Source organism: Schistocerca americana, chromosome X, assembly GCF_021461395.2.
Source record: "Schistocerca americana isolate TAMUIC-IGC-003095 chromosome X, iqSchAmer2.1, whole genome shotgun sequence".
Classification (NCBI taxonomy): domain Eukaryota; kingdom Metazoa; phylum Arthropoda; class Insecta; order Orthoptera; family Acrididae; genus Schistocerca; species Schistocerca americana.
The window spans coordinates 702,987,219-703,003,323 of record NC_060130.1 but is presented as its reverse complement, the minus strand read 5'-3'; the positions used below and the strand labels follow the sequence as shown (position 1 = coordinate 703,003,323).

At 42.4% G+C, this 16,105-nt stretch overlaps 1 protein-coding gene across 1 annotated transcript in view; it reads left to right on the top strand.

The window, feature by feature from the left end:
• The window catches only part of LOC124556263 (glutamate decarboxylase), a 167,992-nt gene that overhangs the window by 146,706 nt on the left and 5,181 nt on the right, over positions 1-16,105 (top strand). The window contains exon 12 of the mRNA XM_047130249.1: positions 436-621. Within this exon, the coding sequence (XP_046986205.1) occupies positions 436-609 (174 nt within the window). The 3' untranslated portion in view covers positions 610-621. The remainder of the gene's footprint in view (positions 1-435; positions 622-16,105) is intronic.

Genomic DNA, 16,105 nt, shown 5'->3' with positions numbered 1-16,105 from the left:
TTACGTTGTATTAGTTTATGGGGCTCACTAAATAGCTTATATGTTAAGTAAATTTCATTTGCTACTGACAGTTCCTTCATGAAGTTACCGTATTTTTTCTCACTGAAGATGATATAATGTTATGGAGCTTCGCATGTACCTAACACAATGGTAATAAGACAATTGGATATACGACACTCCTCTTTTACTGAGTGCTACACTTTTCCTTTAATTTCAGTATGTCGACTGTACTATTGGCGTTTTCTAACTTCTGACGAACAGACCACTATTAGTCACCGCTTCCCTACTTTTGGTGGCTCGTTGTGTCTCATTTCTCAGCTGTAGTATTCTAAAAATTTTAAAATATTACTGATAAGTAATGTCATAAGTTCCAATGAAGTATATTTAAGTATCCGTTAGGAATTCTGTGAGACACTACAATTAACTGTATTGCAGATTACGCCACTTCTCAAGGGGCGAATGATGATGGCTGGTACGCTGATGGTTGGCTATCAACCATTGGACGAAAGACCCAACTTCTTCCGCAACATTATATCCAGCGCTGCAGTCACCGAAGCTGACGTTGATTTCCTGTTGTCTGAGATGGATAGATTGGGACACGATTTATAAGCCAACAGGCAGGTATGTTACCTTATATATAAAATGTATCTCATAAAGTGGCATGTACAAATAGTGCGAAAATATCATCACACTAATTAAAAGTCACAGTTTAATTCAATGTGAATTAGTTTACTTTTGTTATCTATTGCTCATCACTGCGTTCCATTTTTGACAAATTTGTGACGGATTTTCCTCCGATCTTTGAATAAACGAATTATTTCTTTGGTTCTAACGACCCACTCGACAAGATGACACAGTAATTAAGACACTGACCTCGTATTACGGAATAGAGGGGTTCAATTCCCATTCCATAAAAGCTGGTTAAGTATTTCCATGGTTTCGATAAATACTTCAGATGAACGCTGTGATTGGTTCTTCGATTAGGTCACGGCCGATTTTCGTCCAGTTCTTTTTCCGCCTATGTTAGCACTCTGTCTCTAATGATCCCGTCGTCGACGAGACATTACCTTTCAATGTTTTTTTCTCTTATGATCACGATATTAACAGTATCTATCCAGCCTTCATTTCGTTAGAGCATTTTAGCTCCTACTGTTGAGTTACTTTGGACTGATAAACATTGCAAAGAACTTTGTTGTTAATATCGGGCAGAATAAAGCGTGTGTAGTACTTTGCATAGATACGAGCAGCACACTGATACCCATGACGAATTTGTGAAATAGCTTTATTTTATCTGCATATTTACTTTAAATTTTATTATGCGAACTTGTAAAAAGTGGAAATTTATGCCATTTAATAACATCTATAGAGGCCAACATGAATAACGATCTAAATAATTAGTACAGCAAACATCGTGTTTTGTTATATCTCCTACAGTTAACGAAGTCTAGACTTCAGACATATTAGAAAAATCCTTACTTTTCATTCCACAGGCGTTATCAACTTGTTCAAGATTAAAGCAATGGCTCCGTCAAGAATATAAGGAAGGAATTGTCTAAAACTAAAATTTGTTTGCAAAACACAACCGGACAGTTTAATTCCTTAAATTTCAGTATTTATTCGGGGAATTCGCCTAGAATACGAGATGTCGGTTGTCAAATAAGATATCACGACAGTGCTCATCTCAAATTACGCAAATTCTACGTTCACAAGTTCAGATCTTGTTCTTGACACCTGCGAAGATCCAATATCGAGCGTCGCCTTCCTATCCCGATAAATGGAACCTACCAAAGGTAAACTTCATACATTCATGATGCTCGAATACTTGTAAAAATAGATAAAGAAGGAGAATACGAAAGTTTTTTAAATCATCTAATGAGTGAATGACAGTCAGTAGTGTATCAATGCTGGTACGAGCCTAGAAATGATCTAATTCGTGGTCACCAACCGCGCCTCTAGGGCAATTGCGTGTGGTCTGTTCATAGTCACGATGTAACCTGATACCTATCACGTGTCAAGATGACATCCCCTTCCTCCGCCCACACCTCTAGGGCAATTGAATGACATAAAAATGGTGAGAAAGTGAAGGTCACAAATGGCAGTGAAACCTACAGTGCCTTAGAGGAGTCTGACACTATAGTTTTGTAGTGAACTTGTAAATAACGGTGGAAAATACGCACACACACACACACACACACACACAGGCACACACAACATCACGAAGTTCATACAGTAACCAGTTACCCCCAACCCACTACAACCATCAGTGAAGGATAGAAATAGGATACAAATGTACTTCACTTAACATATACAAGAGATGAGTGATGGAGTCCTGCATGTAATCACCTCCATGATCACACACATCCTACTACCACCAGACACTGGCCACACACGTTAAAAGTTACAGCCTCGATAAGAGCCATCAGGTCGCAAATAGCAGATCGCGGACATCATGCGCCAGCCACTCACATGAGTGGGTAGGGGGCTGCATCTCTGTGTCTTGCATATGAGACACCAACTCTTCCCAATGGTCGACCGGTGCTCATACACACCTGTGATAAGACCAGTAGGCCGCTAGTATTGAGATGTTGACCGCGTGCTATAAGTAGCGACCTTTATAAGACTGACCTAACGACGTACGAAGCAACCAGCAGAGGAAAAGGCAGCGACTACACCTGCCTTAAACAGCTTTAATATTTTTGATTACATGTCTCTTCAATTCATAACGATATTTCCAGTAATGATTCGTTCAATCACCTTGACATACTGCTACCCTAGCAAAGTTCTCCTGCACAGTAAATTTTTTTTTAAGTCGACTGTACTAAAATACGCTTTAGGACATTGACAGTGACAATTATACAATTACTTGTCTCATTATGACAGCCTGACCACACCTAACAACCTCGATAGAATCACTGAATTTTCATTTTAATTATGTTTGCCAAGGTGAACTATAATCTTTGTCTCTAATGCACTCTCTAAAAACAATGCCACTGATCGTGTATCATATGTCACTGTGCAAGACATGTCTTCACATTTGTTCCTACAAGTACTGTCAAATCCTGTTACCTACGCAATTCTCTATGAAGGAAAAGAGAAAAAAGACCATGAAAGTCGAAAATAAATAATAAAATTTCTGTGGCCCTTCAAGTAGTACTGTGTAACTCATTGTGCATCGTTTCTCCATCTTTCATTTCCTACCCACATGGACGGCACAGATTATAGTGAAACTCCTTCGTTACACTGAATTCTCGGCAAATTTGCAGGTTGGAAATGGTGATTCGCAATAGGGAGCAAAAAAAAAAAAAAAAAAAAAAAAACCATTATACACACAAACCTTTGTAAGTAATGATAGGTTTACAGATCTAATTGCCTGGTATTATTTACCAATCATTTTGAGTGTGCATACTTTCTCATAATTTACCGTAAACTGCTGTACTTCTGCGTAACCAGAGAAATCAATTTTCAAAGTAGTGTTTAAAATTGTGTTGCCTGCCTAAAAGGAGCTAACTTGTACGGTAACATTATTTTTGGATACTTTTTATCACCCTTGGATTCCTCTGACTATTTCCATCTTATTGTCGCCGACAGCATTCTGTGATGAAGTAAGTCAAGAACCCATGTTCTTGATCTATGATTCACATACTGAGAATTTTGGCCGTTAAAGAAATTTCCAAATGCTGAAAGTTAGAAAAGAACGAGAATGATTTCTTATTCTATGTCACTATATATGTTCATAATTTTTTTTGACAAACGAATGGACGACATTGTACTATACTACAGTGCCTGAATTCAGTTTTTTTATGTCATAAGATCATCAGAAGTGACATTCCTCCTTATAAAATTCAGCAGTACATCGATTCACTGCGATCATTCCTCTCGAGTGAGGGAAGACAAAATCAGTCACTCACTATATGGTGACTAATATGGGACACTATTTTGAGATAGCGATAGAAAAAGTAAGGCAGATCGTAGGTTAGCGCCTTATCTGTGACAGTGTCACTGAAGACGAAGCACAAATCAGCTACTGTCTGAGTCCGATCATTTCCTTAAAACCTGCAAAATAATAATGCAATGATACAACATATACGTGGTGACTGAGCTGCCCCTACCGATGTCGTTTTATGCAACCCGAAATCTTATATCTAGCCTTCAGAAATCACGCGCGAGGCTTTCATACACTCCTGGAAATGGAAAAAAGAACACATTGACACCGGTGTGTCAGACCCACCATACTTGCTCCGGACACTGCGAGAGGGCTGTACAAGCAATGATCACACGCACGGCACAGCGGACACACCAGGAACCGCGGTGTTGGCCGTCGAATGGCGCTAGCTGCGCAGCATTTGTGCACCGCCGCCGTCAGTGTCAGCCAGTTTGCCGTGGCATACGGAGCTCCATCGCAGTCTTTAACACTGGTAGCATGCCGCGACAGCGTGGACGTGAACCGTATGTGCAGTTGACGGACTTTGAGCGAGGGCGTATAGTGGGCATGCGGGAGGCCGGGTGGACGTACCGCCGAATTGCTCAACACGTGGGGTGTGAGGTCTCCACAGTACATCGATGTTGTCGCCAGTGGTCGGCGGAAGGTGCACGTGCCCGTCGACCTGGGACCGGACCGCAGCGACGCACGGATGCACGCCAAGACCGTAGGATCCTACGCAGTGCCGTAGGGGACCGCACCGCCACTTCCCAGCAAATTACGGACACTGTTGCTCCTGGGGTATCGGCGAGGACCATTCGCAACCGTCTCCATGAAGCTGGGCTACGGTCCCGCACACCGTTAGGCCGTCTTCCGCTCACGCCCCAACATCGTGCAGCCCGCCTCCAGTGGTGTCGCGACAGGCGTGAATGGAGGGACGAATGGAGACGTGTCGTCTTCAGCGATGAGAGTCGCTTCTGCCTTGGTGCCAATGACGGTCGTATGCGTGTTTGGCGCCGTGCAGGTGAGCGCCACAATCAGGGCTGCATACGACCGAGGCACACAGGGCCAACACCCGGCATCATGGTGTGGGGAGCGATCTCCTACACTGGCCGTACACCACTGGTGATCGTCGAGGGGACACTGAATAGTGCACGGTACATCCAAACCGTCATCGAACCCATCGTTCTACCATTCCTAGACCGGCAAGGGAACTTGCTGTTCCAACAGGACAATGCACGTCCGCATGTATCCCGTGCCACCCAACGTGCTCTAGAAGGTGTAAGTCAACTACCCTGGCCAGCAAGATCTCCGGATCTGTCCCCCATTGAGCATGTTTGGGACTGGATGAAGCGTCGTCTCACGCGGTCTGCACGTCCAGCACGAACGCTGGTCCAACTGAGGCGCCAGGTGGAAATGGCATGGCAAGCCGTTCCGCAGGACTACATCCAGTATCTCTACGATCGTCTCCATGGGAGAATAGCAGCCTGCATTGCTGCGAAATGTGGATATACACTGTACTAGTGCCGACATTGTGCATGCTCTGTTGCCTGTGTCTATGTGCCTGTGGTTCTGTCAGTGTGATCATGTGATGTATCTGACCCCAGGAATGTGTCAATAAAGTTTCCCCTTCCTGGGACAATGAATTCACGGTGTTCTTATTTCAATTTCCAGGAGTGTATTTTCTCGCTCGCTGCGCTCAAACTAATGGGCCTACACAAAAAAAGAACAGGATATTTTTGTAGGGAATTTGATTTAGTTAATTTTTTTACTGATATTCGTTTTCGTTGGAGGCCACGGTTTTCGAGTTATTCGAGAAAATGTACAAAAGTAACCTTCAAATGGAACTCCATCCGCATACTCATTCCCCACCAGTCAGGATTTCTAGAATGTTGTTCGTGGCACTCCCTCCCACCACCGTCCAAAAATTTTCGACTACACGATCTATTTCAGACATTCGATCTTTATTGTTTCTGTTGATTGGACTATTACGCCACCAGCATAGTTGGCTGTTTCGTTAACAATATTATTTTTTAACGTGCCCACGAGGATAATGAAAGAAAAATCACTTTTGTAAACTTTACACTAAAACTAATTACGCTGAAAATTCGATCCGAATTTGACCCTTACAAACACAGTAGTTTCGTAGTCAGAAGGTCTGACGAATAAAACGATTTATTGTTTATTCTATGCTGCTAAAATTCACAAAACTGTTAGCTAAAATTTTCGCAAACGTCAATTTTACATTTCTCAGTGCTCGACTATGCTGGTGGGGTAATAGCCAAATCAGTAGAGAGCAAAAAAGGTCGAATACCGGGAATAGTTCGTGTAGTAAACATTTGGCACTGGGAGGAGGGACTGTCACAAGCATCATACTAGAAATCCTGAGTGGTGTGGGAGTAGAGGTGCGTTTGAAGGTCGTTTGTTTATCTTTTCCTTTGATAATTCGAAAACCGTGACCTCCAGCGAAAACACATGCGAATACAAAATTTAACTACTTTAAATTTCCTACAAAAACATCCCAGTCTTTTTTTCTATAGGACTAACAGTTCGCGCGTAGCGAGCGAGATAATATGAAAATCTTGTGCCTGGTTTTTGAAGGCCAGATTTAACACTGCGGATTACATAAAACGAAATCGGTAGGGGCAGCTGAATCACCCCGTATGTAGCTGTAGATTGGTGGATAAGTGACTTCAACACACAGAATTTTGCTTCGCTTGACAATAATACACAAAACAATAAGATTACCACATTTGTAAGCCGAATGTGTAATCGGAATCCTTAGGATGAGCCTCCATATTAACTGTAATTTCTCTAGATGAGTGCGGGAGGATGTAATCGGTCGTACAGGTGCTTTGTAAGCCACTTATTCCATGGATAATGAATCGCATTTCCTTAAGAATCTGCCAACGAACCTCAGCACGGCATCTTATTTTCCTGCAACTTGTATTACATAACCATTCTACTTTAAGGTATTATATGCTTCTTACAGATTCCAGTGGCTTACTACCAAACCATAATCAAAAAGTAGTGGACTTCTTCGTCTCTTTATATACACAATATCTTACATTTATTTACAGTCAGTCCCTACACCAATCGTTAATCCTATGCAGTTTCTATTCGCACATTTCTTTACAGCATACTGGCGCCGCAACCCTCCTATAAAATCTTTTACATCTACAACTAAACACATATTCTACAAGCCGCTGTGCAGTGCTTGGCACAGGGTACACTGTAGCAGTATTCTCGATTTTCTTTCGTATTCCGCTCTCACCTATTTATCGAGGAAGAAATGATAGTCTGTATGCCTCCGTACATGCCCTAATCCCTCTTATGATCGCTATAGTGGGTATACACTGAAGGGCCGAAGAAACTATTACAGCTGCCTAATATCGTGTAGGGCCCCCGCCAGCACGCAGAAGTGACGCAGCACGACGTGGTATGGACCCGGCTAATGTCTGAGGTAGTGCTGGAGGGAGCATCCTGAAGGGCTGTCCATAAATCCGTAGGAGTACGAGGGGGTGGAAATCTCTTCTGAATAGCACGTTGCGAAGCATTCCAGATATGCTCAATAATGTCCATGTCTGGGGAGTTTGGTGGCCAGAGGAAGTGCTTAAACTCAGAAGAGTGTTTCTAGAGCCACTCTGTCGCAATTCTGGACGTGGGGGATGTCGCATTGTCCGCTGAAACTGCCCAAATCCGTCGGAATGCACAGCGGACATGAATAGATGCAGGTGATCAGACAGGATGCTTACGTATGTGTCACCTGTCAGATTCGTATCTAGACGTATCAGGAGTCCCATATTACCCCAACTGCACACCCCCGCCGGCCGAGGTGGCCGAGCGGTTCTAGGCGCTACAGTCTGGAACCGCGCGACCGCTACGGTCGCAGGTTCGAATCCTGCCTCGGGCATGGATGTGTGTGATGTCCTTAGGTTTAAGTAGTTCTAAGTTCTAGGGGAGTGATGACCTCAGAAGTTAAGTCCCATAGTGCTCAGAGCCATTTGAACCATTTTTTGCACACGCCCCATACCATCACAGAGCCTCCACCAGCTTGAACAGTCCCCTGTTTGTAACTCCCTCCCACTAATCGGCCTATCCTACTTGCGATATAAAATATGACCGTGGATTGCGCGTATACCTAACGTACTTTTTCTAATTGCATAAGGCTATCTTTCCCCAAGAAGTGATATCGATAAGTAGGATTAAAGTGTACAACCGACCCGTCTGATCGAAAATCTACTAAAAATAAAAAGTAATTATACCGAACAGGGCTATAATTTCGAAAATGACAGTTATTTTGTACATTCCCTCACGAACAACACTGGACAGAAAAGGGGTAACACTGATCATGAATCCAAAAGTTACACTAATGAACGAAAAGGAAATAATAAACGGTCGCCAGCCCAATAGGGCAATTTACATCCAAAATCCTGTACAAGATAATGGGAAAGAAAAACGTGTATTATTAAACACTGACTTGGTAACTGAAGGTTGTCACGTTTTTTGACACTAATTTTGAGTGAGTGTGTAATGATAAAGAAAACTGAGAAGTCACTCTTACGTTATGTTTGGTATTAAATTTTGAAAAAGTCAATGGAGCAATGATTTGAAAATATGTAATTAAACTGTATGTTAGTATTAAACTTCGTTACATGAACAACGACTTTCAGTGTTCTCAACATAACTTCATCAAAGAAATTTAGAAAAAAAGCAAGCACTTTTTACTTTGCCATTACTTATTTTGCAAATTGGATTTCATATTACTGTCTGAACAACTGAGCCTTTTTTTACTGACTTGAACAGAATTAAACACTAGAATACGTACCAAACCAAACAGCCATATGCTCCAAGCTATATGTAAATAAATAAAACTTCTGCACTCTTAATTTGTTCATATCTTTAGATTTGGATTTTTTCCAGTTATTGATTCTCAAACTTCAAAAATGAAATTGATTTGCTTTAGTCATATACTGAAACCTCTGTTGTACAACAGTTAGTTGAAAGTAGACTGAGGCTAAAATTCTTAAAAGTGAAATTATTCATTAATAAACTGGCTGTAACTATTCAATTTGTTTCTTATGACAATCAGCATATAAGGAAAAAAAGGAACAAGGATCCTGCTTGGTAACAATGTCTTGGGGGCAATGAGGACACAATCGCCCTGAGTTTAGCTGATTATTCATTAATAAACTGGCTGTAACTATTCAATATACTTCTTATGGCACTCAGTTAGCATACAAGGAAAAAAGGAACAAGGATCCTGCTTGGTAACAATGTCTGGGGGCAATGAGGACACAATCGCCCTGAGTTTAACTGAATACTATTTAAATAAAAATGTTCAAATCTGTGTGAAATATTATGGGACTTAAATGCTAAGGTCATCAGTCCCTAAGCGTACACACTACTTAACCTAAATTATCCTAAGGATAAACACACACAACCATGCCCGAGAATGGACTCGAACCTCCGTCGGTACCAGCCGATTTAAAAGAAAATTTATCAATCAAAAAATGGTTCAAATGGTTCTGAGCACTATGGGACTTAACATCTGAGGTCATCAGTGCCCTAGAACTTAGAACTACTTAAACCTAACGAACCTAAGGACCCCACACACACCCATGCCCGAGGCAGGATTCGAACCTGCGACCGTAGCGGTCGCGCGGTTCAAGACTGAAGCGCCTAGAACCGCTCGGCTACACCGGCCGGCTTCATCAATCAAATCACATTCAGTTGTGTTGCTAGGTTAACCGTTAATACTGTCTACCAATGAACAGTCTTACTTCAGTGCTGTGCGTACGACAAAACTCGGAGCCGACGACGAAACTGTGTTGCTGGAACTGCTGCTGTTGTTGAGCCACGGCTAATTACAGAAACAGGCAATCGTAATTAATTCAGCCTCTTCCGCCACTGTCCACTGTCCGTACTCCTGCTACTAGACATTTGGCAGGCGCGCGTACATGATGCCGCCGAATAAGGTACTTCAACTGCGTGAGCGTTAACACCACACTTCCGCACGCTACAAGCGCTGGAACCCGTCTCTCTCTCTCTCTCTCTCTCTCTCTCTCTCTCTCTCTCTTTTTCTCTCTCTCTCCGCGCGCTCCGCGCAGCAACTCCCTACCCAAAGATTTTACAACGCACAGGCACTGCTATTATCGTTGCTAGTCGATGCATATAACAATTCCTTTGCCTTTTTCCCAGAGCTTATAAGTTTCACAGTAAGATACAGATAAATACAATGAAACGTCAACAGACTTCTACCTAAATTTACACATACAGCGAAGCAATGTCCTTACTTATTAAAAGAAAGCATTTAAATTACAAATATTTACATACAATTCAGAAAAAATTATACTATATCGGGAGCAGGTGCCATGCATCCTGCATTTTCGGTGTTACATGTTGACATACAGTGTCCATCGATTCATAAGGTTATTTCCAAACCCATACACGTCCATCCATTTAATACAATCTGAAAGAAGACTCGTCTGACTGGGCAACATGTTTCCAGTCATCAACAGCCCAATGTCGGTGTTGACGGGCCCAGGTGAGGCATAAAGTTTTGTGTCGTACAGTCATCAAGGGTGCACGAGTGGGACATCGGCTAATATATATATATATATATATATATATATATATATATATATATATATATATATATATATATATGTTCAAATGTGTTCGAATTCCTAAGGAACCAATCTGCTGAGATCATAGGTCCCTAGACTTACACACTACTTAAACTAACTTAGCTAAGAACAACACACACACACAGACCCATGCCCGAGGGAGGACTCGAACCTCTGGCACGAAGGGCCTCTAACCGCGCTGTCACTCAGTGCGGCTGACTTCGGCTCCGAAAGGACATATCGATGTTGTTTCGTTGAACGGTTCGCACGCTGACACTTGTTGATGGCCCAGCATTGAAATCTACAGCAATCTGCGTATGGGTTGCAATTCTGTCACGTTGAACGTTGGCCGCAGTGATGTCGGAGGTTTGATGTTTTACCGGATTCCTGATATTCATGATATACTTGTGAAATGGTCGCACGGGAAAATCCGCACTTCATTGCTACCTCGGATATGCTGTGTCCCATCGCTCGTGCGCCGACTGTAACACCACGTTCAAACTCACTTAAATCTTGGTAATCTGCCATTGCAGTAGCAATAACCAATCTAACAACTGCGCCAGACAGTAGTCTTCTATAGGCGTTGCCGACCGCAGCGCCGTATTTTGCCTGTTTACGTATCTCTGTAGTTGAATACGCGTGCCTATACCATGTTCTTCGGCGCTACAGTATATGATGGTGATGACATAATGGAAATGCAGTCCTCGTTGAATGCACTCTCCATAGTATTTTCCGAGAAATACGTTTTTTTCCATTGTATATTCGTGTGTTAATGTAATATTTATATATTTCGGAGATAAGCGATACCTGCAGCAAAGCTCCATTTACCTGCAACGTTTTTCTGATGTTGTGAATCACTTTGTCACATGGTATCCACATCAGATACATATGACACACGTCGGGTATGCGTATATGCAAGATCAATCATATGCTCCAAGAAGTGATGCCACCTCCTACAAAACAATGTCTAGATAAAGTGGAAGAGCATACCAAAGACTGCCAAATACTTACGCGATGTATGATGCTGCTACACTGCCTGTCCCATCTAGTGTTTTACTGTGCGGTATAGAATTCTTATTCGATGTGTTTCTTAGAGAAGCACAAAGTCAATTTACACTCCATCTCCTTACCTAACCCACGCTTATGTTTCTTCTGTAGTAAAATACAATATTTCATATGAGTAAACTAACTGTATGATTTTGCGTAATCGAATTTCCACGTTAAATAGCTAAAACTACAGTCATACAGACACACACATTCTTGCATGCATGTCATCAACTCGTTTCACTGTATTCTTGGGTACAGACCTAGAGTTTCCAGCACTTTAGTAATTAATGATAGGGTGCTTGCCACTTTACATATATAGTAAGAGGTTCATTGCAAATACTGCTTGCTAATATAAAAAATACATAGCACTGTTTGTGTATAATTCTTGTGTCCTCTTTGTTGAAGTCTGTGTTAAAAATCTGCGTGTGGTTTAGAGGTAGAGAACTAAAATTATATGTAGACAGAACATAGTTTACAACCTTTTTCTCGGTGTTGGTTATGTGTAAGGTGTACTTCTACACCAGTCAACTTTCGTGTGTCCTTATTATCCCTAATGGACTCACTGCAGGACGAAATCTTTAACAGGGACTGTTTTCAATCTATTTGACACATTTGTTCCTTGAGTAATATCCATATCGATATAGAATTTTGATGCATGGTATATCACAGGGACCTAGATTGAAAAAAGGATATTTCCCCAGTCTTAATATTGCACTTATGTGTAATACTAATGACATCTGTGTTGGAGTCTGTGATAGCAAAGATCGTCTACATTATGTCTGTCACCCCTTATTTTGGTAGCATATCCTACAAGCTGCATTATGAACGGTTATCAGTTCCCATTTTAGTGGAGTATTGCTGTGTGGTGCTGCCTTTCACCGTAAACAAATGTTCAGTTCAAACTACAGTCTTCTAAGGCATACACGCCCCCAACCTCCTAATCTTGAAATGCAGTTTGATTACGAAGAATAGCCTGTACTCCAGCAGATCAATGGTACGGTTTAGAGGCAGATCCACCTGTGTTACATCTGAAATCGTGTCTGAAGGTCAATCCACCAGCTTTAGGCGTGGGGTAGCACCTGATAACCCCCGTGAGAGACGGACATGCCTACACACAAAATAGCGCAATTGGGATACAATAGCTAAAGTCAGTTCCTCGAACATTATTTCCATTTTTCCATTTGTTATATGCAACCTGTACTTTTAGTGTATATATACAGGGTGTTTCACAATTCATGCTACATACTTCTATAAGCTGTATAGGGGACTTAGTAGATCGAGTTTTACACAGGAGCCGGCCGGAGTGGCCGAGCGGTTCTAGGCGCTACAGTCTGGAACCGCGCGACCGTTACGGTCGCAGGTTCGGATCCTACCTCGGGCATGGATGTGTGTGATGTCCTTAGGTTAGTTAGGTTTAAGTAGTTCTAAGTTCTAGGGGACTGATGACCTCAGACGTTAAGTCCCATAGTGCTCAGAGCCATTTGAACCATTTTTGAATACTCTTCATGTGGCCTCACAAGGAAAAGTTCAAATGCGTTAAATCTGGGGATCTTGGTGGCCAAGCATGTGGCCCACCTCTACCGATCCAACTGACCCTGTAGACTACATTTAGATGGTTTCAGAAGCGAACTGCAAAATGTACTGCTGTGCCATCAGGCTGGAACCTCATTTCGTGCCGAATGTCCAAAGGCACATCTTCCAAAAAGTCCACCAGCACTTGCTGCAGGAATACCAAGTACCTGGCGCCCATTAGGTAGGGAGAGAGGATGTACGGCCCAGTCACACGACCATTGCAGATACCTGTCCAGACATTGATGCCTAAAGTGTGGTCAAATCTTCGTGTACACGTGGCTTTGGGGTTTTCTTGGTCCCAAATGTGACTGTTTCGAGTGTTCAAAATACCTTCCCTGTTCAGTGGTGAACAAAAGTCGCCTTGGAAGCTGAGGAAAGTCTACGAAACGGTGTAAGCACCAAATACAGAAATTGACACGCGGCACAAAATCTGCGGAGAGCACAGCGTCTACTTTATGAAGGTCATATGGGTGGAGTTGCTGTTCATGCAGGACATGCCAGACACACGAGGAGACACATGCAAATCACGTGCAGTGGCTCGAGTACTAGTCGGTGGGTTCTCTTCAACTTGATGAAGCGGTTCCTCTTCTAATACGACAGTGCGCGCCTTCTCGGAGCGCTAAGTTTGCTCTATCGCTTGTGAATTTCCCACTTTCCCGCAGTCGATGTTCTACTCAGGCACACATGGCGTGAGATGGGAGTCACGCGATTTGGAAAGTACTCGTCGCACAAAGTTGAGCTTTTATTCCATCACGGTGAGATTCACCGTAAATTAACAACAAATCGTTGTACTCTGTGAACATGTACTCAGACGTCCTGTTACTCCAGTACTAACCACTGTAATCTCAACTGACGCATCACCAACAAACATGAAAACAAGGCAGATGGAAACAGAGAACATCACGTGACATCGCGTCATCGTACCATTCATTAATGTGGGTATGGAAATGAGCGTTTGGCGTCATTGGCCGGGAGGCCCCTCGCGGGGCAGGTCCGGCCGCCATATCGCAGGTCTTATTACATTCTGCGCCACATTGGGCGACCTGCACGCCGGATGGGGATGAAATGATGATGAACACAACACCCAGTCCCTGAGCGGAGAAAATCTCCGACCCAGCCGGGAATCGAACCCGGGCCCAGAGGACGGCAAGCCGTCACGCTGACCACTCAGCTACTGGGGCGGACATTAATGTGGGGTAACATACCATAACAGACGAACTGCATAAGAAACACCTAGTGCACGACTGAGTAGCTCTTCTTTACCTTGTAACATGGAAACGAGCCGTTTCCGGTCACGGTCTCCTACGCAAAACTTAATGTACTATGTCCCCTTTACAATCTCTCGCAGTGTGTAAAATGAATTGTGAAGTACACTGTGTGTGTTTATCCTATTCATGCTAGGCATCATGACTGGTTTATACTACAAAGACAATTATTGAATTATGCACAGTGCAAAAGAATTAAAGGGTCACATTTACAAAAAAAAACTGTCATTTTCCTGCATTGCGACGAAAAAAAAGCATCTTAAGCTGTTACTCTTCTGACAAATATTATTATTCCACAGGTTTTAAGAACTGATCAGACTCTGATAGTAATAGATTTGTGTTGCGTCTTCAATGCCACTGTCATAGATGGGGTGTTAACGTACATTTTTGTCCGCCTTGGTAGCTGCGCGGTCAACGTAGTAGATTGCTAACTGAAGGAACCTGGGTTCGATTCCCGACCGAAGACGGAGTGTTGCGTTGTTCTCACGTTCAAATCGTCACAATTGACGTTCCGCTATTGAGACTGCTGTATGATCACGTCTCGAAAGCCAATAAAATAAAATAAAAACTTATTTACTTTTTCTACCACTCCTTCAAAATAGTGCCCAATGTCAGTCGCAATACAATGGGTGATTGAATTTCTCATCCCTCACTTGAGAGAAACGATTGCTGTGAATCGGCTTAATGCTGAATTTTATATAATGGGATGTCCCTTCTGATGGGGTTTGACATCTAAGACTGAGTCAGGCAATGTCATATAATATGATGGTGTCCATTCATTTGTCACACATAACACTATCTAAATACATGGCGACGTTGAATAAAAAAATTTTCTTATCCACTTCTAACTTTCAGAATTATTGTAGTTTCTTGTCCACTATAGAAAATTTTGCCAATGTCCAAAAATCTCATTAGGTTATTCACAGACCAACACTATGCGTTCTTGCCTTACTTCGTCACAGAACTCTGTTTGTGACAGTACAATGGAAATTGTGTAATCCAAGGGGGACACATAAGTATCCAAAAACAGCGCCACTTACGTAGCCTCCACAACTTCAGAAACTGCTGACTATGTTGTGACTTTGAAAATTAATTTTTCTGTTTACGCGAAATACAGCAGGTTACGATAATTTACGAGAAAGTAAGCGCACTCTGAATGATTGGTAGATAATACGACGCAATTGGAGCTGTAAACTTACCAGTATAACTGAAATATATTCTCAGTTGTGAACACGAACAATCATCATCTGTGTAAGGGGATGACGAAAATGAAAATCTGTGCTGCACCAAGATTCCATCCCGGATTTCCCGTTTAACGCGAGCGGGCTTTGACTATCCGTGCGCGATCCACAGCCAGACATAAACTTCCATATGTCGTCGTTCCTGCGTCACAATCTGTACTTCTACACATTATATAATTCTTGTACAGAGGAGAACATTATAACTGCTAGTCGCTGCCTGGTATCAGGCAGACTATGGTTGTTTGTATTCGCAACTGCGAAAGCATTTCATGCATTTCACAACAGCTGTAATCGACACACTGCCCATTCCTTTGGACATGCATGCATGTTCGGTGGAACATTGCATCATTCTTCTTAAGACAGGCACTACAATATCGTACTTACCCTGTGTTGAAAGGTATGTGTGCATCAGGCTTTTTATTTCAGTTCCAA